Source organism: Strigops habroptila, chromosome 16 (genome assembly GCF_004027225.2).
Source record: "Strigops habroptila isolate Jane chromosome 16, bStrHab1.2.pri, whole genome shotgun sequence".
In the NCBI taxonomy this organism is placed as follows: Eukaryota; Metazoa; Chordata; class Aves; order Psittaciformes; family Psittacidae; genus Strigops; species Strigops habroptila.
Window position 1 is genome coordinate 1,707,151 of NC_044292.2, and position 23,179 is coordinate 1,730,329.

Below are 23,179 nucleotides of genomic sequence, written 5' to 3' on the forward strand. Positions count from 1 at the left end.
TTCTGTGTGTTTCTGACCTCGGTGAAGTGCTGAACATCCCTTTTTAATGAAAGAGATGCCAAAGTTATTATTAAACTCTGGGATCACCTTGGGCTCTCTGCAGCCACATCGTAGGTGCTGCTCCCCTGGGAATGAAAAGGAGTGAAAAGCTGGTGCCTGGCACACAGGAACACCTCTGTGGCTGCAGCTGCTGGCTGCGGGTGTCTGGTGCTTCAAAGTAGAACAGGTTAATGACAAGGATGCAAGCCCTCTGCATTGAACGCATCCTGGAGGAGAGGAAAGCTTTTTCCTCAGCTCTTTTCCTGGTCTGGCTCGTTTCTCTCTCGTTGTCCGCTCAGTTCAGTCACAGTAGGCTGTATTTCTGCCTTTGTAGAGCTAAAACTTTCCATGTTATCATCAAAACCAATCCCTGACTTTCCCACCACCATCAAAATGCTCTTTGAGCCCTTAAGCCCAGAGTGACTTGACCCCATTGGAAACTGCTTTAATTCTGGTGAGGCCGCTGCCTGGCCAGAGCTCGCTTATCACACACTGTCCTGGAACAAAACCAGGAGTTTCTGGGCTTCCTTCTACACCATCCTTTGGGACAGACGCTGTTGCTTGGAATTGCTTTGTCTGATTTAAAGGGATTGAGTTTTTTCCCCTCTTTGAGCTCACAGGTTCACAAGGAGATGAGTAACCACTCGTGCAAAGTTGTAGTAGCCTTTGACAGCCAAATCCTCTGTCCTATGGGGCTGGGAGTGACAACACTGGAGGATGAAACCATTCCAAAATGTAAGCAGCAGTGCAGAAGTAAAAAGGCAAAGTGCATCCTTTGAAGCTGAATCCTCGTAACAAGTGTGATCTACCTGGTGGTACATGTAGAAACGTCCCAAAGCACAGCACACCAGGGTCATCCCGTTGCCCAGCTTGCTGCTCCTGGCTGAAAACTGCATCTGTGCAAACCTTAAACAACCTCTGTTGCAAAACACCACGTTGCAGGGAGTGGGAACTGGGTCTGCTGCGTTTGGAAACAGCGAGCTACACCCTGCTCTCTGCAGGAGCTCCACATTCAGCCTTGAATAGCGAGTTTCAACTTCATTAGTGCCCTGCAGAGAGTGAGCCTGGAGCTTGTTTGGCAGGCTCTGAGGCTCCCCGCAGCTCGGGTGCCTCTCGGTGCCTCTCAGTCCCTTGGTTAGTGTGTGTGAGGCAGACTCGGGTGCTCATTTGTTCCTTTCCTCGCTTGGGTGGTTTGGAAAAGCGGCTCTAATGAACTTTGTGGTGTGAAATATGAAATATTTCAAGGGCAAGAGATGAAAAATCAGAAGCTCAGCAGGTGAAGGGTTGTTTTCTGCCAAGAGCTGTGATGTGCCATTGGCAAAGCACAGCTTGTGCGTGGCGGGCTGGCTTCCAGCGCCGTAATCCATCGCTGTTTGATTCAATAGGATTGCTCTGTGTGGTGATTAGATGCTTAATCCGAGCGGGTTTAGGTTTACAACACGTCTACCCTCCCTTTGATTTGCTTGCTCCGGTCTCGTGGCCTCTCTGGCTGCTCGTGTTTAACCTCTGGCAGGGTTTTGGTCTGGATCTGTTGTTCTCCAGCATCACTTGTGTGCAGTGTGACTGCACTCCTTGGGATGGACACCACGCCTGACCCATAGCGTGAATGAAGCCAGGGCTGTGGGTGTGCAATCTGCTGTTTGCAAGGATCTACCCTGCAAATGCCTTCACTGAACCGGGGAGGAAAAGCCCAAAGATTCCCCTCTCCTTCCCAGGGGTCACTATGGCTCTTGGGAGTCTGCTGCCTGCTTGCCAGGACTGGTTGGTTAGATGCTTCAGAAGTAAAGCTCTTAAACTATCTACTGGTCAGCATGATGGGAAATGGATGGGGACTGCTGCTAGCAGGGAGAAGAATGCACCCGTGCCTCCTGTTTGTGAGCACTGTGTCTGAAAACCATCTCACTGCATGGCTTTCCCTGCTCCTCCCTCCCTGATCCCACCTGATCCTAGCTGGCATTAAGTAAGTTATCCTGATGCTGCAAGGGCTGGAGCAGCTCTGCTCTGGAGCCAGGCTGAGAAAGCTGGGCTGGGGCAGCCTGGAGAAGAGAAGGCTCCTGAAGGGGACACCTTAGAGCAGCTCCAGGGCCTAAAGGGGCTCCAGGAAACCTGGAGAGGGGCTTTGGACAAGGGCCTGTAGGGACAGGCCAAGGGGAATGGCTTTAACCTGCCAGAGGGGAGACTGAGATGAGCTCTGAGGCAGAAGCTCTTCCCTGTGAGGGTGCTGAGGTGCTGGCACAGGGTGCCCAGAGAAGCTGTGGCTGCCCCATCCCTGGCAGTGTTCAAGGCCAGGTTGGACACAGGGGCTTGGAGCAACCTGCTCTAGTGGAAGGTGTCCCTGCCTGTGGCAGGGGGTTGGAGCTGGAGGAGCTTTAAGGTCCCTTCAACCCAAACCAGTCTGGGATTCTATGATGATGGAGCAGAACAATGTGAAAAATAGCTTGTTGCTTTAACCTTGTCAGATTTAGATTCCCAGAGAGATGTTCCCTGGGCACAGATTCCTCCAGAGATTAACAGAGGAATTTTTCCCACTATGGCCTTTTTCCGGGATGGATGGGGGGAATTTTTAGCCTCCCTGGTCCCAGTTTCTGACACACAACGGAACCCACGAGCAGGGACAGGGTGGCTGGTGGGTGCACGGTGCTTCCCAGCGTGGTACATGCTCATTTGAAACGTGACCCTCAGGCCCTCGGAAAATCCTGCTGGATTTTCGAGGTTCTACCCAAATTGGGGAAAACTCGTTGCAGCCTGTTGGGCAATAAGGAGCCCGTGATCTGTAAAAATAGGTTCTTGGGGTTAGGAGGCCTTATATAGACCAATAAGTAGTTGGGTCTCGTTGATGGTGCTGAGCATCTCCCAGAGAGTTTGGGAACTTCTGGGAGCTGGGTACCTGCTGTTGGGATGATGAGGAGAAACATCTCCTGCAGTGTCCCTTCCTCCACGTGCAGGCCTGTAACCTTTCAATCCTGACCTTCTTCAGGGTTGATTTTGAAGAGCTGTTTTAGTTTTCTATAAGATTTCTTCCCTTTCAGGGCTCTGACTCTTTCCTGACACCTGATTTCACAGCCCTGAGGAGAACTCACCTCCTCGCAGATACCTGCTTGTCCGAGTCGGGCTGAGTGGAGCCGAGGTTGGAGCACCCACAGCATCTCTGAAACCTTCTGTTTGATTTCCTTGTCAGGAAATACAGCTTAAACCCCTTCCAACGGGTGCCCCAGCCGCACAGGCTGCATGTTTGCATTGGTGGTGTCTCAGATAGGATTAATGTGCTGCTCTGGAGAGGAAGCCAATAGCCTGACCCGGCTCCTGCCGCAGGCTGGTGCCGTCATCCCGGGTGCTGCCCTCATGGAGGGGTCTCTGACCATGAGCTCTCTGGGTGGTTTATATCAAGTTATTCCTTTCTCTTCTTTACAAGCCCCGTGATCCCGTGGCTTGTCAGCTGGGAAGGAGCTTTGAGGAGCCTTCAGAAAGGTCCTGCTCGGAGGCTTCAGACAGGCTGTGCTGACACCTATCGGCAAGAGCTCCTTCCCTGCCAGCAGGCACACATCCCATCGGAGGTGTTCGTAGAATCATAGAATCCCAGCCTGGTTTGGGTTGAAGGGAGCTTAAAGCTCCTCCAGCTCCAACCCCTGCCACGGGCAGGGACACCTTCCACTAGAGCAGGTTGCTCCAAGCCCCTGTGTCCAACCTGGCCTTGAACACTGCCAGGGATGGGGCAGCCACAGCTTCTCTGGGCACCCTGTGCCAGCGCCTCAGCACCCTCACAGGGAAGAGCTTCTGCCTCAGAGCTCATCTCAATCTCCCCTCTGGCAGGTTAAAGCCATTCCCCTTGGCCTGTCCCTACAGGCCCTTGTCCAAAGCCCCTCTCCAGGTTTCCTGGAGCCCCTTTAGGCCCTGGAGCTGCTCTAAGGTCTCCCCTTGAGGAGCCTTCTCTTCTCCAGGCTGCCCCAGCCCAGCTCTCTCAGCCTGGCTCCAGAGCAGAGCTGCTCCAGCCCTCGCAGCAGCTCCGGGGCCTCCTCTGGCCTCGCTCCAGCAGCTCCACGTCCCTCTTGTGCTGTTGCCCCAGAGCTGGATGTAGGACTACAGGTACTTCAGTCTTCCTTCTTTTAGCTGTTCCTGCTGTTGTGCCTTTGCCTTTGGGACCAATCCACCAGGATTCTGTATTTAAATCTCGAGTTGGAAGATGCACTATTCCCTTTTTGATCTATACAAGCTGTGCTTTCAAAGTCTCTTTAAATCCTCACTCTGCATAGCCGGATTTTACCTCTTTTCCCAAAAGCATCTGCTGTAAAACCTTAGTTCTGGAAGGCACACGGAATGACAAAGCACTAACTCATGCTTGTCTGCAGTCCAAAAGGTGAATATTTATTCCTGACATGAAATATTTAGCAGATTTGGCATTAAGCACTGGATTTACTGGAATGAGGGGGGGAAGCACAGTCCTTGTGTGAAGGGAGCGGAGTGCAGGAACCAATGGCTTGAAAATGAAGGTGAGGGGGAAGGCAGCACGTGAGGGAAGGGCTGGTTAAAAGGAAGATGAAAGAGCTGGAGTGAATATCCCTTTGTGTGCTGTGCTGGGGCTTCCAGCAGGTCGATGTTGGGGTTTCAGTGAGGAGCTGCGCTTCCCTCACAGCACATCTTGAGACGAGCTCTTCCCAACCCTGAGCTTCTTGCGCTTTACTCGAGCAGACATTCCTGCCCGTGCCCACAGGATGCTCTTGAAAGGACACTTGAGGTTTCTTCAGCCCCGTGGTAGCTCCAACCTCACCAAATTACACAGCAGCGTTTCCTGAAACACCAGTAATTTGGGGGTTCTCCGACGTCTGCGATGCCTCAGCCGCCTCCCTCCCGCTGCGGCGAACGCAACGGGAGCGTGACTGGAGCCAAAAGTGTGGAGCTCAGCAGGGCCAGGGCACGCTCCTGCGCTGCCCCACACATCCCTCCATCCCTTCCCTGCAATTAGCTGGTTATTACGGCCTCGTGTAGTCTGATACAGCAATTTCCATCTCTCCCTTTGCCTCCTGGAGGGAAGAGGAGCCGCGGGAGCTGATCACCCCCCTCTCTGCTGAGCTCTGTAATTAGCAGCAGGGCTGGTTTGTGTAGGATGTCAGACTGTTACTCCAGTCACTCGGTAGTCTGCAGGGTACGGTATCGCTTCAAGGGGGTGTGAGAAAACAAGTATTAAAGCAGAGGGAGGTGGGTGCTGGCTGGTGGTTTGATTCCACCCTCCTCCAGGGCAAAGCAGCTTTTGCAACGGCGGCGCCCTTCACCGCAGAGCCAGGTCTGCACTTCCCAGAAGCTGGGGAGGTGATTGCGAAGGGGAACACGGGGTGACCTCACCCTCGGGAGTGCTCGGAACCTCTCCTACAGCATCGAGGTGCGTGGATTAGAATCATGGAATGGTTTTGGTTGGAAGAGACCTTAAAGCTCCTCCAGTTCCAACCCCTGCCACGGGCAGGGACACCTTCCACTAGAGCAGGTTGCTCCAAGCCCCTGTGTCCAACCTGGCCTTGAACACTGCCAGGGATGGGGCAGCCACAGCTTTTGGGCAATCCTTAAGTTGCAGAGACCCTTGTTTGCAGCATGGGGAGAGCAGGGGGCAAAGCCCCACTGTGTTCCCCACTCTTATCTCACCGCTGTTTGCTCAATGTGCTGCGTAAGGACATTGCTGAGCGTTACACGGGGTGACTCAGTAATCCTGCTCCGCGGGGTTCCAAGGGCACGGCCTCTCCTTTTCAACACTTTATCAGGCTCCGAGTTGCAGCATGTAAGAATTTCCTGGGTGAAAGAAAGAAACACACGAATGACTGTGACATTGCAGCACTGGAGGTGACTGATCCTCCCCGGCGGGGATAGCTCCTCCGCCTCCGAAGGATTGCATGAAACCAGCTCTTTGGGTTCAGCACCGTGGGTTTGACTGGGCTTGTACCACATACATGTGCCATTGGAGCATGGAAACTCCACGTGGAGAGCGTGGTGGGAAGGGGGTTTGAGTGGAGACGTCAGATTTGGTTACATCCCCCCCTCACCTGCAAGAAAACCTCTGCGTTAGGTATTCCCCTCCCCTCTCTGAGAGGGGTTTTCAGGCAGCAGAATGTGCCTGCAAAGGTTTTGTCTCCCTGTTGGGAAGACAAAAGCATCGTGTTCGGTTTCTCTTTAAACTCTTGCAAAGCTCAATTCCTGTTTACTTCCAAGCAAGGAATTTTTGGAGGTTTTTCTCGAAGCCAGATTTGAGGGAACACTAAATCACGTGTGGCTTTGGGAGAGAAAATGATACTTTCCTGGCACTTAAAAGCTTTAAGCTTTAGGCAGGGCCCGTCAAAGCCAGTCTTGAAAACGTTTGTAATCCCAGTGCCCTGTTTTGGGGGGCTTGGGGATGAAACCAGGTGAAGGTCAGATGCTGAATCAAGGGCTCAGTGAGCCCCAAATGTTGGGTTTGACCTGGGGAAAGAGCCAGCGTGCAATGGAGATACCCACTCTTCAAGGAGCTCTCTTTTGGCTCCCAAATCCAGTGCTAATGCTGGGATTGCTGGGATGCTCATCCCCTGTGTTCCAGCCTCTGGGCCACTGCTCACCAGCTTCTCATCCTCCTTTTGGGAAGCCTCAGGAACTGCTGACAGGGGAAAAGCTTTTGGGCAGATCCGCAGACGGCTGCGGAAACATCCCGGCCTGGGAAGCACAGGGGCTGTTTGTTTTTCCATCTCTGGTTTCCCTTCCCAGGGAAGGGGGAAGATTTGGGGATTTCGTGCTGTCGCGCAAGTTTGGGATGGACCTTTGTGTGATGGAGGGGACTCGAGGTGGTGCTGGGCTGGATGAGGTGGAGGTTTCCAGCTCAGGAGCTCTGATTTGGCATCGTCACGTCTCTGCCAGCCTAAAAGCCGGGCTGATAAATCCAGCCTGAGCACCAGGAGGTTTCACCTCTCCATTTCACGGGCTGCTCCCCTGGAGATGCACACAGGTTCAAACAGCAACCACACAGCCGGCTGCTCCACGAGGAAAGGTGAGAGATGGGGCTTTTAGGCTGAGTGCAGTGAGTCCAAGCCGTGCTTTTAGCCTCATTTCTGCTGTGACATCCATCAGCAGGGTCAGATGTTTCCTTCTTAAATAGAATTGGCTTTTTACTACTTCTTTTTGACACAACACGAGCTCTTTGGGCTGAAAACCCCCAAAACTTCTTGTTCTTCTGCAGATGGATTATACTGAAGTGCTCTGAAGTTGTAGAGGTACAAACCATTTCATAGAATCCCAGACTGGTTTGGGTTGGAAGGGACCTTAAAGCTCCTCCAGCTCCAACCCCCTGCCACGGGCAGGGACACCTTCCACTAGAGCAGGTTGCTCCAAGCCCCTGTGTCCAACCTGGCCTTGAACACTGCCAGGGATGGGGCAGCCACAGCTTCTCTGGGCACCCTGTGCCAGCGCCTCAGCACCCTCACAGGGAAGAGCTTCTGCCTCAGAGCTCATCTCAATCTCCCCTCTGGCAGGTTAAAGCCATTCCCCTTGTCCTGTCCCTCCAGGCCCTTGTCCAAAGCCCCTCTCCAGGTTTCCTGGAGCCCCTTTAGGCACTGGAGCTGCTCTAAGGTGTCCCCTTCAGGAGCCTTCTCTTCTCCAGGCTGCCCCAGCCCAGCTCTCTCAGCCTGGCTCCAGAGCAGAGCTGCTCCAGCCCTCGCAGCAGCTCCGGGGCCTCCTCTGGCCTCGCTCCAGCAGCTCCACGTCCCTCTTGTGCTGTTGCCCCAGAGCTGGATCAGGACTGCAGGGGGGGTCTCCCCAGAGCGCAGCAGAGGGGCAGGATCCCCTCCCTGAGCTGCTGCTCACGCTCTGGGGGTGCAGCCCAGCACACGGGGGGGTTTGGGCTGTTCCTGCTCTCTCAGCCAGCCTTTTCTTCTGTGGCCACCGATTTCTGCGTGTGCTGCTCCGGTTGCATTAGAGGGCTGAATAAATGGGCTTTAAAAACTGCTTATAAGGACAGATCCTAAAGAGATAGGCCCAGGGCTCGCGTCAGAAGCGATCAGAGGCTGGAATTTCTCTTCCAAACATCCCTGGAAGCCAGAGATCTTTGTTTGTTTGTTTGTTTTAAAAGCCTGTCTCTGCTTCTCGAGCCAGGAAAATCCATCAAGTGGAGAACACAGTATCTCAGACGAGCTTTTAGTTGCTTATCCCGACTGAATAAACAGCGTCAGCTGTGAAGAGATGTTACCTTCTATGTTTAGGAGCAGTTAGTTGTGCTGCACCCTCTGCACGCTTCAATCTTTATCCCGAAGGAAGGATAATCTGAGCTGGGGCTGGGTGGTGTTATCAGGGTGTGGAAACCCGCGCTGCACCCTGACCCTGCAGCAGAACCCAGTGCATTAGCTCCCATGTTCTGCAGGCGCTGGAGTCGGTGCGGGGGGACAGGAGCTGTTCCATCGGGAAGCACGGTCCCGGCGAGGAGGAAGCCCTCCCATGTCAAGTGTGTTGCTGCCAGGCTTTGAAGCACATCCTCCAGGGAGCTGGGGCCTGGAGCAGGTTGTCACGAGGCCCCATGGAATTGAGCCGGGTCCCTTTGATGTCCCTTTGCTGCTCTGCATACCTGAGACCTGAAGTCACAGAGGCTGCCTTCCCTTTGCCCTGGGCAGGGCAGGAGGTGCTCTGTCTGCCTCGAGATGCCCATGGCAGCAGCACCCAGCCTTAGACACAAGCAGGGTTCATTCTCTGCTCTTTGTCCACGTGTTTCTACTCAACACAAGTCCTCCTGGTTACCACTTGCTGCTCTTTTGCAGCGTAGGTACCCTGACTGCCTGGTTGGAAGAGGCTTTGAGAGGCCAACTCTCCTTTGAGTGGTATAATTCAGACTTTTCCTGCATTGCGGAATGAGACTCCGCTCATTTACACCCCTACGACAGCCAGTAACAGGCAAAGCTTCCTGAAGAACCAGGGCCAGCCCCTGCCCTGGGCTGTTTGCGTGTTGTTGACTCATTTGGGAACCGTCTTGGTGTCTGAGGCTGGGGTTGACCTTCAGGTTACAGCAGGAGCAGGGTGGCTCTTCTCACTCCCAACAATCCCAGCCCTTTCGGAGACGACACATCCCAGGATGGAGATGCTGCCCCATCCCTGGCAGTGTTCAAGGCCAGGTTGGACACAGGGGCTTGGAGCAACCTGCTCTAGTGGAAGGTGTCCCTGCCCGTGGCAGGGGTTGGAACTGGAGGAGCTTTAAGGTTACTTCCAACACAAACCATTCCATGACTCTGGTTCTCCTCGGTGGAGAACCCAACAGCTGATCCTGTACAAGTCAGGTAGGAACATTTCTAGCAGCCTAGTTTGCAATACCACGCTTGGGAGAGCAACTTTAGACTCTACCAGGGACAATATTTAGGCTGTGAACCTGCTGCTGGGGATTAATGAATTGCATACAGCCACAGAATGAGCAGGAAGACTGGAATTTGGGAACAAAGAGTAACCAAATGTGACCTTCTTCTGGCACTCTGGTCTTTGAGGAGATTGTGGGTGTAGCTCTTGTGCCCCAGCACAAGGATTGTTTCCTGCACCACTTGATTCCCTATAATTTACACCTGAGAGCAGCAGCAAAGTGTGTTTTGGCTCTTGAGAAAGGCTCGGGGACCCGGCTCCCATCTCCTCTGCGTCTGGCTCTTCCCCCTCTCCCAACTGGAACCCATCGCACTCGAATCGCTTTTCTCAGCTGCAGCATCTTAAAATAGCTGCTCTGGTTTCTTTTAAAAATAGTCCCTGTTCTGCTTGTCATTACCTGCTAAAAACGCTTCCCCAGGTCCTGTTGGGACAGCGGAGGAGAGGTTTGGTGCATCAGCCTTTTTGGACAGGGTGACAGTGTTCCCGTGGCCACGTGCTTTGCCCTTGAGCTGCCCCTGCTTCCCGCATCCATGGGTTTGGGGTGAGGGGTTTGGGGTTTGTTTTGAAAGGGTGACTGCAGAGGTGCAGGAATGTGCCTGGTGCTGGTGGGGACGGCGGGAAGGAGGATGCTCGGCTGCCTCAGCCCTGCCTGGAGACGGTTTAGCTGTTCCTGGGAAGCACTGAAGACATCAGTGACACAGCTGCTGGGGCAGGCAGGGTGTTTCTGCAGCAGGCTGTGACCTGGTTCCTCACATCAGCTCAAAGGGATCCGATTCTTTGATAGCTGCTCTCCCAAAGAGACTCGTTGCGCTGACGATGCACCATCTGCGCTGCTGGTGGTTGGTGCCTTCGCTCAGACAGAGCTGCTGAAGAGAAAGGCTGCAGCTGCAGACCCCAGGCTGCAGAGGATGCCCAGACCCTGAGGAGAGGGACTTGGGGGAGCTGGGTGATGAGAAGCTCCCCATGACCCGGCTTCAGTGTGCGCTTGAGCCCAGAACCTGCCCGTGTGCTGGACTGCACCCCCAGAGCGTGAGCAGCAGCTCAGGGAGGGGATCCTGCCCCTCTGCTGCGCTCTGGGGAGACCCCCCCTGCAGCCCTGATCCAGCTCTGGGGCAACAGCACAAGAGGGACGTGGAGCTGCTGGAGCGAGGCCAGAGGAGGCCCCGGAGCTGCTGCGAGGGCTGGAGCAGCTCTGCTCTGGAGCCAGGCTGAGAGAGCTGGGCTGGGGCAGCCTGGAGAAGAGAAGGCTCCTCAAGGGGACACCTTAGAGCAGCTCCAGTGCCTAAAGGGGCTCCAGGAAACCTGGAGAGGGGCTTTGGACAAGGGCCTGTAGGGACAGGACAAGGGGAATGGCTTTAACCTGCCAGAGGGGAGATTGAGATGAGCTCTGAGGCAGAAGCTCTTCCCTGTGAGGGTGCTGAGGCGCTGGCACAGGGTGCCCAGAGAAGCTGTGGCTGCCCCATCCCTGGCAGTGTTCAAGGCCAGGTTGGACACAGGGGCTTGGAGCAACCTGCTCTAGTGGAAGGTGTCCCTGCCCGGGGCAGGGGTTGGAACTGGATGAGCTTTAAGGTCCCTTCAACCCAAACCAGGCTGGATTCTGTGCTCCCAGCTGGTTAAGCAGCGATGTGGTGGCCAAGGACCCAGGTTCCTGACAGAGCAGCAGCAGATTCAGAGGTGAGCTCAGCACTTGGAAAACCTTTGGGATGTGTGGCCCTTTCTGAGCACAGTGACTCGCGATGGCCCAGCCCGAGAGCTCACATCCTGCTGCTCGGGAGGTCCCTGGCCCTTGCGGAGCCTTTTGCACCTCAAAGAGCCAAACAAAGTCTGTCAGTGATGTTTGAGGTGCACTTCCTCGTGCAGCCCCGAGGAGCGACTGTTCATTCACACAGCAAAGCCTTTAGGCTTTCATTGTGCTGCTTGGCACAAACAGGGTTCAGTGTTTGCTGCTGCTCGTGAGTACCCCAGTGATCTGCCATGAGCCTCTCTGGATGCAGAGGGATTGGGATTCCTTCTCCCTCCTCGGGGAGGGGGAAGTTAGGAGGGATTTGGAGGTAATTACTGCTTTGATTCTGTGCTGAAGCACTAATTTCAAGGGCTCCGTTGGAAAGTAGCAATTTCCTGGCAGTGAGTGACAGGAGTTTTGCCACACATGAGACGTGCTTTCAGGCTCCTACTAATTACACTGACACAAATTGGCAGGAGACGTTTTCTTCCCAGGCTCCCAGCTCTAATTTTGCCTCTTTCCTCCTATTCCTCTTCCTTTTTTAAAGATGGAGTGTTAAAGATGGAGGTTTTTAAAGGTGGAGCCTCTGCGTTGTCTCACTTCAATACAAGCGATGCAGAGTTCAGTGCTCGTGGTTCCACGGTGGCTTCTGACCTCCCCCTTCTCTTTCCTTACCCAGGTTCTTACCCTTCACCCAAGGCTGGAGCCACGCTCGTGGTCTACAAGGACTTGCTGGTGCTTTTTGGTGGGTGGACACGGCCGAGCCCTTACCCTCTGCACCAGCCAGAGAGGTTCTTCGATGAAATCCATACCTACTCACCCTCCAAAAACTGGTAAGAGCACATCTGGATTCAAAGCTCAGCCTTTGATCCTTTCAGAATGTAACTGAGCTGAAGGAATGCTGGAGGGCATCTCTCCGAGCCCGCCTGGGAAGCTCGGCGTGGTCCTGCTCTCCTCAGTGTGTCTCATTCCAGGGTGGCTGCCAGGCTTTTATTGGAACAGAAGGGAATAAAAAGCCAAAAACCACAGGAGCGCACCGGAGCCGTGGGTATGGGGCTGTCTGGCACCTCTTGGGTGGTGGTTGCTTCCATATGGCTCTTGACTTGCACCTGAAATATGCCGAACTCCCTGAGTGTTCCCAGCCAGCCAGGTGGGAATCGGGATGTGAGGCCAGCTCTGGGCAACAGCACCAGAGGGACGTGGAGCTGCTGGAGCGAGGCCAGAGGAGGCCCCGGAGCTGCTGCGAGGGCTGGAGCAGCTCTGCTCTGGAGCCAGGCTGAGAGAGCTGGGCTGGGGCAGCCTGGAGAAGAGAAGGCTCCTGAAGGGGAGACCTTAGAGCAGCTCCAGTGCCTAAAGGGGCTCCAGGAAACCTGGAGAGGGGCTTTGGACAAGGGCCTGGAGGGACAGGCCAAGGGGAATGGCTTTAACCTGCCAGAGGGGAGATTGAGATGAGCTCTGAGGCAGAAGCTCTTCCCTGTGAGGGTGCTGAGGCGCTGGCACAGGGTGCCCAGAGAAGCTGTGGCTGCCCCATCCCTGGCAGTGTTCAAGGCCAGGTTGGACACAGGGGCTTGGAGCAACCTGCTCTAGTGGAAGGTGTCCCTGCCCGTGGCAGGGGCTTGGAGCTGGAGGAGCTTTAAGGTCCCTTCAACCCAAACCACCCCGTGACTCTGTGTGTTCTAAACACTTCATCGATTCGGCTGTGAGCAGTGAGGTCGTTCTGAGGAAAGGAGGAGATAAAGCCCTAACTCCTGGAGGTTTTGGGTTTTACCAGTGGTCCCGCAGCCTCCAAGGGAGGTGTGATGCAGGTACCTGCACCAGGTTAGGAATCTCTCTGCCTTCACGGCTCCTGCTCCAAAGCATCCAGCAGTGACCACAGGGATGGCAGGAATTTTCCTTTCCCTTTAAGCACCGTTTGGCTGGTTTCAGACCAGCTTTTCCCACTGATGCTGTGTGAGAAAGGAGCAAACACTGTATCAAAGCAGCGATGGTTCCTGCTCCTCTTCACTGAGAACTTCTCATCATCAAAAGTGTCCATTATGCAGTGCAGAGGCACCAGAACACTGTAATTAAACCATGTTGGAAATCATTCAGGGTGAACTTTAATTGAAAGGGGCGATATTTCCAGCGTGGCCCTGGGGCTTCATCCTGCTTCAGAAATGGTTACAGCACATCAGGATTTCTAATGAGTTTCATTAGGATTTGGGTCTTTGGAGGTTTTCCCTGAGGTTTTCCTCTGTAACATGCTCTTGAGGACTTTTTGCCATTCATAGAATCGTGGAATCAACCAGGTTGGAAAAGACTTTTCAGATCATCAAGTCCAACCGTTGCCCAGCACTGCCAAGGCCACCACTAACCCATGGCACTGAGGGCCTCAGCTACCTGGTTTTTGAGCTTTTCCAGGGATGGTGATTCCACCAATTCCCTGGGAAGCCTGTTCCATCCAGTGGTGAACGTCTTCCTCCCTCTTTCCCTAGGTGGAACTGCATCGTGACCACCCATGGCCCCCCTCCCATGGCAGGACACTCCTCCTGTGTCATTGAAGACAAAATGATCGTCTTTGGGGGTTCACTGGGATCAAGACAAATGTGAGTCTGGGGTGAAGGCGTCTGACAACAGCTCCTGCAGGCGAGGAGCGTGTTGTGGTGACCACTGGGTAGCTCATAGTGTTTCAGAAGGAAATCTCTGCAGGGTTTGGAGTCTGCTGCCATAAGCACACCCTTTGCCTCTTCACGGTGAATCCCCTTGAGGCCCCAGCCCACAAAATACCCAATTCTGCCATAAAACTGTGCCCTGAACCCATGTTTCACGTGCCCACAGAGCCTCGTTGTCTCATCAACACTTGTTGTCTCATCCTTGCAGGAGCAACGACGTCTGGGTGCTGGATCTGGAGCAGTGGGCTTGGTCCAAGCCCAACATCTCCGGGCCCAGCCCTCACCCGCGAGGTGGCCAGTCTCAGGTGAGCTCAGCACCAGCACACTGCCGAAGATAAACCTGGTGGAGCTTAATTCCCAGCTTCCAGGCAGCTCTCAGCAGCTTGCCCGAAAGCTACTGCCTGATCTCCAAGTTATCTTCACCACCTCTGCTCAACGGGCTCTGGTTTTCCCCCCCCAAGCCATCTGTTTGGTGAGGGTGAGCTTTTCATCTCCATAACACTGATGCCGGTACCGTGCTGTATCTGGCACATGACTCAGACTCTAATGAGCCTTTCCAGAGCACACGTTGCTGTTTGAACCCAGCCATCACCCCCCCGTGGCAGTTAAGATCAATCAAGTGTGTTATCACACGTTGGTTTGGCTCAGGGCCCTTTCTGATTGCTCCACTCTCCTGCTTCTTGGTTTGAGTGACTCTGGGTTGTGCCCGCTCTGGTTTATTGCCTGCCTGGGGCAGGAGCTCATGGGTGTCACCCAGCTTGATGCAGGTGTCTCCATCACAGCTGGCATCCCTGCTTCCCTTCATGGTCCCTTGGGAAGACAGTCAGTGGTTCCCAATCCGTGGTTCCTCTCAGGGGCCCAGAGGAGATCGGATGGGTCGTGCTTGAACATGTCTTTCCTCCACTGGAAAAGGAGGTGAAGGGACTCTCACCCACCACCAGCACCTAACAAACCTTGCTCCAAGCACATGCCCTCCCAGACAACCCTTCCACCCTTACTTGAAGAGGGATGTTAAGGCCCCTGTGCTTTGGCTCAGCCTCACGAAGGGTAATTGCTCTCCTCCCAAAGAGGAACTGGTTTGTGAGCCGTTCGGGACAAGGCAGCGGGGTGCACCCTGCGTCCTGCTTTGCCTCAGGCCCAGCAAAACCTGCTCTCCATCCCAGCTCCACTCCTCATCCCGGGGCAGGCACAATTCAGCAGCATCTGCGCAGCCAAGAAGCCAGAACCTGGCTCTGTCTGTGCTTGGAGGCCTCACCGAAAGCACCGGGGATGGGTTCACATCCTTCCCGGTCTGAAACTCTGTTCTTTGCCCCCTCCAGATCGTCATAGACAACGAAACCATTCTAATCCTCGGTGGCTGTGGTGGGCCCAATGCAGTAAGTACCCAGGGGGAACATGGGCAGGAGCTGCACGCTGTAGCAGTGAGCCCTGGGTGCTGCAGTGGGGACTGGGGGGCACCCTGCACCTCATCCAGGTGGCGTTTCATGAGCTCTAAGGTCCCTTCCAACCCAAACCATTCGGTGACTCCATGAATCCCAGGCTCCCATGTGATGGATTTTCCAAGGAAGCTGTCTGCCTATTGCTAGAGCTGCTTTAATGAAGAAAGAAGCACCTCAGGCGCTATCCCAGCAGCTCGCTGAGGTTAATTGAACCTCAGAAGAATTAGAGAGAATTAGATTTTATACTGGGATGGAAGATGCAGATGATGGGATTTGTCCACAGCCACATAGGGTGTAGTCACTCCTGGGTGGTCAGATCCTGATCTGGGTCACCATTCCTCTGTCTGCAGCAGCGCAGCACCGCTCCTGCCTCCCATGGGCTGAGCTCAGCAGCAGACCAGGCTCCTGAACCTGTCACACTTCCCTCCACAGCTGTTTAAAGACGCCTGGTTACTGCACATGCACAGCAACCCCTGGACGTGGCAGCCGCTCAAGGTGGAGAACGAAGACCACGGAGCCCCAGAGCTGTGGTGCCATCCTGCCTGCAGGGTATGGACACACCAGGGTCTCGTATCCATCCCTGGATCTTTATCAGAGCCCAGAATGCTCCATGCCAGGGACAGGCCAAGGGGAATGGCTTTAACCTGCCAGAGGGGAGACTGAGATGAGCTCTGAGGCAGAAGCTCTTCCCTGTGAGGGTGCTGAGGCGCTGGCACAGGGTGCCCAGAGAAGCTGTGGCTGCCCCATCCCTGGCAGTGTTCAAGGCCAGGTTGGACACAGGGGCTTGGAGCAACCTGCTCTAGTGGAAGGTGTCCCTGCCCGTGGCAGGAGGAGCTTTAAGGTCCCTTCCAACCCAAACCATTCCATGACTCCATGATTCTGTAACTTTCCCCCTAATACAGCACCAAGCCTCATCCTCCCGTTCTAACCCGTCCTCTCCCCTTCTCCTCTTCCAGGTTGGACAATGTGTGGTGGTCTTCAGCCAAGCTCCCAGCGGGAGAGCCCCGCTGAGCCCCAGCCTGAACTCCCGCCCCTCTCCCATCAGCGCCACGCCGCCCGCCCTGGTCCCCGAAACGCGGGAATACCGCTCCCAGTCTCCCGTCAGGAACACAGACGAAGCTCCCTGTGTCAACGGCCGCTGGGGCACCCTGCGGCCCCGCGCGCAGCGGCAGACCCCCTCGGGATCCCGGGAGGGCAGCCTGTCCCCAGCCAGAGGGGACAGCTCCCCCGTGCTCAATGGTGGCACTTTGTCCCCCGGTGCCACGGCGGCCGGCGGCACCTCCTTGGACAGCCCCGTGCAGCTCGTGTCACCCAGCACCCCTTCTGCAGCCGAAGGATACGACCTCAAAGTGGGGCTGGCCCTGGCGCCGCGGCGGGGATCGCTGCCGGAGCAGAAAGATCTCCGCTTGGGATCCGTCGACGTGAGTTGGGAACAGAAACCGGGCTCCATCCTGTGCCAGCTGGATGCTGTGGAGGGCAGGACAGTGAGCGCGAGCGTGAGGAACCCCCCGGAGCAGACCAACGGCATCCACACGCCGCCCCACGTCACCGGCTCCCTCCCGGGCGCCGTGTCCCCCAGCGCGCTCCGGAGGAGCCTGGAAGCTGTCAAAGCCCTTTCCTCCAAGGGCCCCTCGGCTTCGGCGGCGCTGAGCCCTCCCCTGGCCTCCTCCCCGGGCTCCCCGGGCGCCGAGCCGGGCTCAGCAGCACGTCCAGGCTCTACCCAAGGGGACGGCCATTCCTTACCTCCCATCGCCCGGCGCCTGGGCCACCACCCTCCCCAATCCCTCAACGTTGGGAAGCCTTTATACCAGAGCATGAACTGCAAACCCATGCAGATGTACGTCCTGGACATTAAAGACACCAAGGAACAAGGACGAGTCAAATGGAAAGTGTTCAACAGCAGTTCGGTGGTGGGACCACCCGAAACCAGTTTACACACGGTGGTGCAAGGCAGAGGCGAGTTAATCATCTTTGGTGGCCTCATGGACAAGAAGCAAAACGTGAAGTACTACCCCAAAACAAATGCCTTGTACTTTGTGCGAGCAAAGAGATAATGTGGCCCCGTCCTGCACCACCACCACTTCCCTTCCCTCCCCGCGGCTCTTCCCTCTCCTTCCCGAGCCCTTTCCCTGTCCCGCCGGCGTTCAAACTGTGAATTAGGGAGCAAGAATCCAATAAAATCCAAGCAGAAACCTCCAGCGCTGCCCCACTGGTTCCCAGTGAGCCCCCAGGGAAGTGAATCGTGTTTACAGGTGGGGAGAGCCCCCCCACTGCTGCGATCCAAGCCAAGGATTCGGGGTGAGCCGGTAGGGAATTGGGGAAATCCACCATCCAGGCTCTGGAGGTTGGGTTTGTTCTATGCAGGGGCTCAGGGAGGCTCCGGGTCTCTCCCAAACTCCTCCTGGGATGTGAGTGAAAGCAGTTTTTAGAGGAACACCAAATTCCAGCAGGCTGGAGGCTGTTTGCTTGACTCCGTTAGGAAAACAACAGCAATATCCCGGCAGGAATCTCCCTTGCGCCAACCTTTGCTTGACACAAACACGATGCCTTTGTCAGGTTTTGCCTCTCACCCCTTGTTCCTGTCCTCTGGAGCGTAAAGAAGGAAGAAAGGGCAGGATTTAGTGTGTCCAAATGCCAAATATACTAAGCATGAGCTGGGCGCTGGGATCCTCTCCATGCCCTGGGCTGGATCAGGCTTTGGGATCAGCCCTGATCCCTTCTGATCCATGAAAACCACCCCGTTCACCCTAAAAATCCCATTATTCCCAGAAAGCTGAGCAATTTGGCTGCTAAATCCCTTCCACGCTCAAAGGTTTCGTGTCACTCAACAGCCCGAACCCCTTCAAGGCTGAACCAGCACCTCGTAGCCTGGGAATGGAGGTATTTTTCCAGCCAAAAAGATGGATTTGGGTGGATTTGAGGGCGTGAGCAGCCTCGGTAGCGGTAACTGCAGCTCATCTTTGCACGTGCCTCCTTCCGCAAAGATTAAACCAACTTAAAATCCAAAGGGATTGAACCTGTGCGTCCTTCTGGGACAACCTCCCTCCATCCCTTTCCCCTCGAGACGATGGGGGGGTGGGAAAAACGGGTGTGTTTTGCCAGGTTTTGGTCAACGACCTCCTTCGGGAGCCCTCCCCAAGCCGGCAGCGCCATGACGTGGTCCCTTTTCCCGTTGGATTCTTTTCTATCCTCACTTCCAGCCCCACTGAGCTTTTTGCCGGCCGGAGCCTTAAACCCCATCGCAGCCGCGTGAGGATGGGGAGGGATTTGCTTCATCCGCGGCGTTCCCACCTCTGTAGATAAACCCCCCTGTCCAGCTCCAATCCCAGCTTGGATTTATATCCAAAGGGGAAAGCAAACCACCCCAGAATCCCTCAGGAGCACCGGAGGTGATGGATGACATTCCTTGTTTCTCCACTCGAAGCTTGGGAAGGCTTCGGCATTCCCTTTGCATGTCCCTCGTCATCCAGCCCCTACAGAGCAGTCCCCAAGGGCTGGACAACGGCGCTGGGTTGACATCCCCTTTTCCCAGCACTTCCATCCTCTCCATCCCCAAATCCCGCCCTCAAACAACCCCAACCCCGCCGGGTCCATCCCTGCTCCATCCCCGGGGCATGTTCCGCACCCAAACCCAGGACTTCATCCCAAAGTTGGGCACATTCCCGACCCCTCCGTGAGCCGCTGGTGCTGTGAGCGAGGGGCCGTGTCCCCTCCGGTGTCCCCCCCCCCATGTCGGTGTCCCCCGTGTAGGAATGAGAAGCGCAGATTTTGGTGATATTTAAGCCCTTGTGTACAATTTGGGGGGGGGGGGGTGTGATGGGTTCCCCCCATCCCGGTGGATTTTTAGCAGTTTAACAAATAAAAAGGAAAAGAAATGGATGGTTGGTGCTTTTGGGAATGGGGAGGGGGGGGATGTCAGGGAGGGGAACCCCGCATGGTTGGGGGTGCCAGGGGGGAGGTTGGGGTGTTAAGGGGCAATGATTGTACCGGGGGGGGGGGGGTCACAGTGAGAGATAGAGGTGGGAAAAGGGGGCACAGGGATGGGAGGGGTTGGAAAAAGGGGGACCCTGGAGCATTCCAGTGTCAGGGATGGGGAACCCAAAGCCTGCCAAGGCTGGAAATTGGGGATGGGGACCCCAAAGCCTGTCAGGGCTGGAAATTGGGGAACCCAAATCCTGCTGGGGATGGAAAGGGGCGACCCCAAGGCATGATCGGGCTGGGAATTGGGGATGGGGACCCCAAGTCCTCCAGGGATGGAGCCTGGGGACCCCAAAGCATCCCAGTGCTGGTAGCTGGGGATGGAGACCCCAAATCCTTCTATGGCTGGAAATTTGGAACCCCAAATCCTGCCACGGCTGGAGACTGGGGACCCCAAATCAGGCTGGGGATGGAAACGGGACCCCAAATCCTGCCGGAATGGAGCCTGGGGACCCCAAATCAGGCTGAGGATGGAAATGGGGGACCCCAAATCCTTCCAGGATGGGGCCTGGGGACCCCAAATCCTGCTGAGGCTGGAAATGGGGGACCCCAAGGCATGATAGGATGGAGCCTGGGGACCCCAAAGCACCTCAGTGCCGGTAGTTGTGGATGGGGACCCCAAACCCTGCCGGGGATGTGCATTGGGGACCCCAAGTCCCGCTGGGGCTGGAGGCTGGGAATGGGGACCCCCCCCGGCTCCCATCGCTCCACGTGCACCCCCCACCTCTGCGCACGCGCGGCCCATGGGGGCGTGGCTTGCACTCGCCACGCCCCCTCCCTGACGTCACCCCGAGGCGGAAGAGGCCACCGGTAAGGCCGGGGGGGGGGGGGGCGCGTCTTAAAGGGACCGCGGGGGGGGAAAACGGGGGACCCCATGGGGGGGCGCACCCCCTGTGCGGCGAGCCCAAAGGGAGGGTGTGGGGGGGGAGGAGCAAAGAGGGGGGCAGAGACACCGAGAGGGGGCTGCGTGGTTCCCCCCCCCCCGCGGCGTTTGGAGTGCAGGGGGCGGGGAGGGACCAGGGACCCTATGGGGGGGTGCAGGGACCCCATGGGGGGGTGCAGGGACCCATAGGGGGATGCTGGGACCCTATGGGGAAGGGCAGGGATCCCATGGGGGGGATGCTGAGGCGCGGGGGGTTGCAGGGACCCATAGTGGGATGCTGGTACCGGGGGGGATGCTGATACTGGGGGGGGATGCAGGGACCCGTAGGGGGATGCTGGTACCCAGGGTGGGGGATGCTGGTACCCAGTATTTGGGGTTAGAAGGGGCCACCGCACTCCCCAAGCAGTGACCCCCATGGGGGTAGGTGGGGCGGGGGGGGGGGTCCCTTCCTTGTGCCCCCCCAGGTTCCGATGTCATCGCAGCGGGACCCGGTGCTGGAGCCGGGCTGGCTCCTGTCCCCCGCCGCCCGCCCCTACCTGTCCTCCATCCTGCACAAGAACCAGCGCAGGGTGTTCGGTGAGCTCCACACCCGCTGTGCTCCCCCCCACCCCGCAAAAAACGGGGGGTCAGCCCCCCCAAAACCCACTCTCAACACACACACACACCCCCCCAAGGCCTGCTGGAGCGCCCGGCGCTGCCCCCCAACCTCGCCGTCCCCTTCGTCACCTACAAGCTGTTCCTGCACGGCAAGAGCGGCGTTGGCAAAACGGCTCTGGTGGCCTCGCTGGCGGGGACCCCCGTGCCCCCCGTCCACCATGAGACACTCGGTAGGTCGAGGCGGGGGACCCCCACAGAGCCCCCCGTGTCCCATGGGGGTGACAGTCCCTCTGTGTGCCCCCCATCCCCAGGCATTGAGGTGACCACCGTGTATTGGCCGGCCAAGGCTCGGGCCAGCGGCCGCCCCATCATGTTCCAGCTCCAGTTCTGGGACTGTGGAGATGGAGCCATGAGGAAGTTTGAGCATCTCCTGCCCGTGAGTTTTGGTTTTCTGGGGACACACACACACACCCCCCCCAGGTTTGGGGGTCACAGGGCACCCCCCTGATGGTGCCATCCCCATCTCCAGGCCTGTAAGGAGGAAGCAGACGCCGTCCTCTTCCTCTTCTCCTTCACCGACCGCTCGTCCTTCGAGGAGCTGCCGGCGCAGATGAGCCGAGTGATGGGTCCTGATGGAGAGAGGCTCGTCAGGGTGGTCGTGGGCACCAAGTATCCTTCTCGGGGCGGTGTGGGGGGCCCCTGTGGGGAGCACATTCCCCCCCCCCCCAAGCGGGTTTGCAGCCCAGGGTTTCACACCACTTGGCACGTCAATAGGCTGAGAACGGGCGCACTTCGTTACACCGATGGCCTCACAGCACACGCTCGGTTTTTGGGTGAGGTGTTGGTGTCTCCCTTGACCATGTGCATGCCCCCCATAAGCGCATTTGCACACCCCCCCAACATAGCTCCCACCACTCAGTACCTTGCTAGGCTGAGAACGGGCACACTTCATGACACCGATGGGCCGGCCGCTCCCGCTTCTTTTAATGGCGTTTTGGGGTGGATTGTTGGGGGTGGTAGTGTCTCCCTTGGCCACGTGTGTGTGTATGTCCCACAAGCGGGTTTGCACGCCAGCGTTTCACACCACTCGGCCCCTTGCTAGGCTGAGAACAGGCACACTTCATGACACCGATGCGCCGCCTTCTGCCACTTATATTTATGGGAGTTTGGGGGGATTTCTCGGGGTGCTGGTGTCTCCCTTGACCACGTGTGTGTGTCCCACAAGCGGGTTCACACCCCAGCGTTTCACCCCACTTGGCGTCTCAGTAGGCTGAGAACAGGCACACTTCATGACACCGATGGACTCACTTATTCCGGGGGGGGTGGGGGGGAGGAGTGCGTGTTTTGCTCCCCCTGGGTGGGTTTCTCATGCTGCTGGTGTCTCCCTTGACCATGTTTCCCCCCCCCAACCCCCAGATTCGACCTGTCCCCGCAGGCGGACGTGACGGAGCGGGACGTGGTGGCCTTCGAGGAGGCGCGGGGGGTGCGGGTGCTGCGGGCGGGCAGCGCGCCGGGGGCCGGGGGGGGCCGGGGGGGCCTGGCCCGGGTCAGCCCCATCCTCGATGCTCTGGTCGAGAGCCTCTGGCACCGGGACCAAATCGCTGCCGGTGTCGCCCCAGAGGGTGACGGGTCCCCCCCGGCCTGAACCCCTTCTTTGGGGGGGGGGTCCTGCAGCACCAGGGGCCCCTTATCGTGGTCTCTGGGCTCGGCCGTGCCTGGGATGGGAAAAGGGGCGTTTTAACCAAAATCCATGTTTCTTAAGCAAAAAGAGCCCTGTGGGTGCCCTGAGTCGTCTGAATGGGGGTGATGAGGGTTTCGGGTGCTTTGGGGTCATGGGGATGGGGTGCTGAGGGGTTTGGGGTGCTTCGGATCCTGTGGCAGTTGGGGTGCTGGGAGGTATTAGGGGATTTGGGGTGCTGCGGGGTGATGGGCATGCTGGGGATTTGGGGTGCGGGGAGGTTTAGGGTGCTACGGGTGGTGCAGGAATGGGATGCTGGGAACAGGGGTGCTGCAGATGCGGCAGGATTTGAGGTGCTGGGTGCTTTGGGGTGCTGCGGATGGTGCAGGATTTGGGGTGCTGCAGGGTCATGGCGGGGTTTTGGGATGCTGGGAAGGGGGGTGCGGGGGATTTGGGGTGTTGGGGGGTTGGGGTGCTATGGATGGTGCGGGATTTGGGGTGCAATGGGATGCTGGGGATGGGGGTGCTGCAAGATTTGGGGTGCTTTGGGCTCGGGGGGATGTGGGGCGCTGGGGCCCGATCCCGACCCTTCCGCCGTGACCCCCCCGTTGCTGATCTCCGCCCCCCGTATCTGAGTGGTGGGCGGGGGGCGTGGCCGGTAGTAGCCGCTTGGCCCCGCCCCCTGCCTCCATTGGCTGCCGCCCCCCTTCTCTTCCCACGGCGCTTCATGAATGAAAGGGGTGGGGGGCGCGTTAACCCCTTCGGGGCCGGAGCGGGGGGGTCCCGGTTGTGTGGGCTCGATCCGGACCTAAACCACCCCCCCCCCCAAAACCCACTCACTCCTCCATAACC

General features: G+C 57.0%; 2 protein-coding genes across 5 annotated transcripts in view; both read left to right on the forward strand.

Annotated features, from left to right (window-relative positions):
- The window catches only part of FBXO42 (F-box protein 42), a 50,377-nt gene extending 32,179 nt beyond the window's left edge, over window positions 1-18,198 (forward strand). For all 3 annotated transcript variants that reach the window (XM_030507726.1, XM_030507727.1, XM_030507728.1), the window contains exons 5-10: window positions 11,781-11,934; window positions 13,576-13,686; window positions 13,961-14,057; window positions 15,072-15,128; window positions 15,624-15,740; window positions 16,148-18,198. In XM_030507726.1, coding sequence (XP_030363586.1) covers window positions 11,781-11,934; window positions 13,576-13,686; window positions 13,961-14,057; window positions 15,072-15,128; window positions 15,624-15,740; window positions 16,148-17,245 — 1,634 coding nt within the window. In that variant the 3' untranslated portion in view covers window positions 17,246-18,198. The remainder of the gene's footprint in view (window positions 1-11,780; window positions 11,935-13,575; window positions 13,687-13,960; window positions 14,058-15,071; window positions 15,129-15,623; window positions 15,741-16,147) is intronic.
- Window positions 18,199-19,920: 1,722 nt separating this feature from the next.
- Window positions 19,921-22,447, forward strand: CPLANE2 (ciliogenesis and planar polarity effector 2). 2 transcript variants are annotated; one of them, XM_030507885.1, is made up of 6 exons: window positions 19,921-19,979; window positions 20,477-20,628; window positions 20,727-20,879; window positions 20,961-21,085; window positions 21,179-21,318; window positions 22,066-22,447. In XM_030507885.1, the coding sequence occupies exons 2-6, from the start codon at window positions 20,523-20,525 to the stop codon at window positions 22,292-22,294; spliced, it is 753 nt and encodes a 250-aa protein (XP_030363745.1). In that variant the 5' UTR covers window positions 19,921-19,979; window positions 20,477-20,522; the 3' UTR covers window positions 22,295-22,447. The 2 variants fall into 2 exon arrangements, with proteins under 2 accessions (XP_030363745.1, XP_030363746.1); XM_030507886.2 differs by lacking the exon at window positions 19,921-19,979 and having other exon boundaries at window positions 20,451-20,628.
- The last annotated feature ends 732 nt before the right edge of the window (window positions 22,448-23,179 follow it).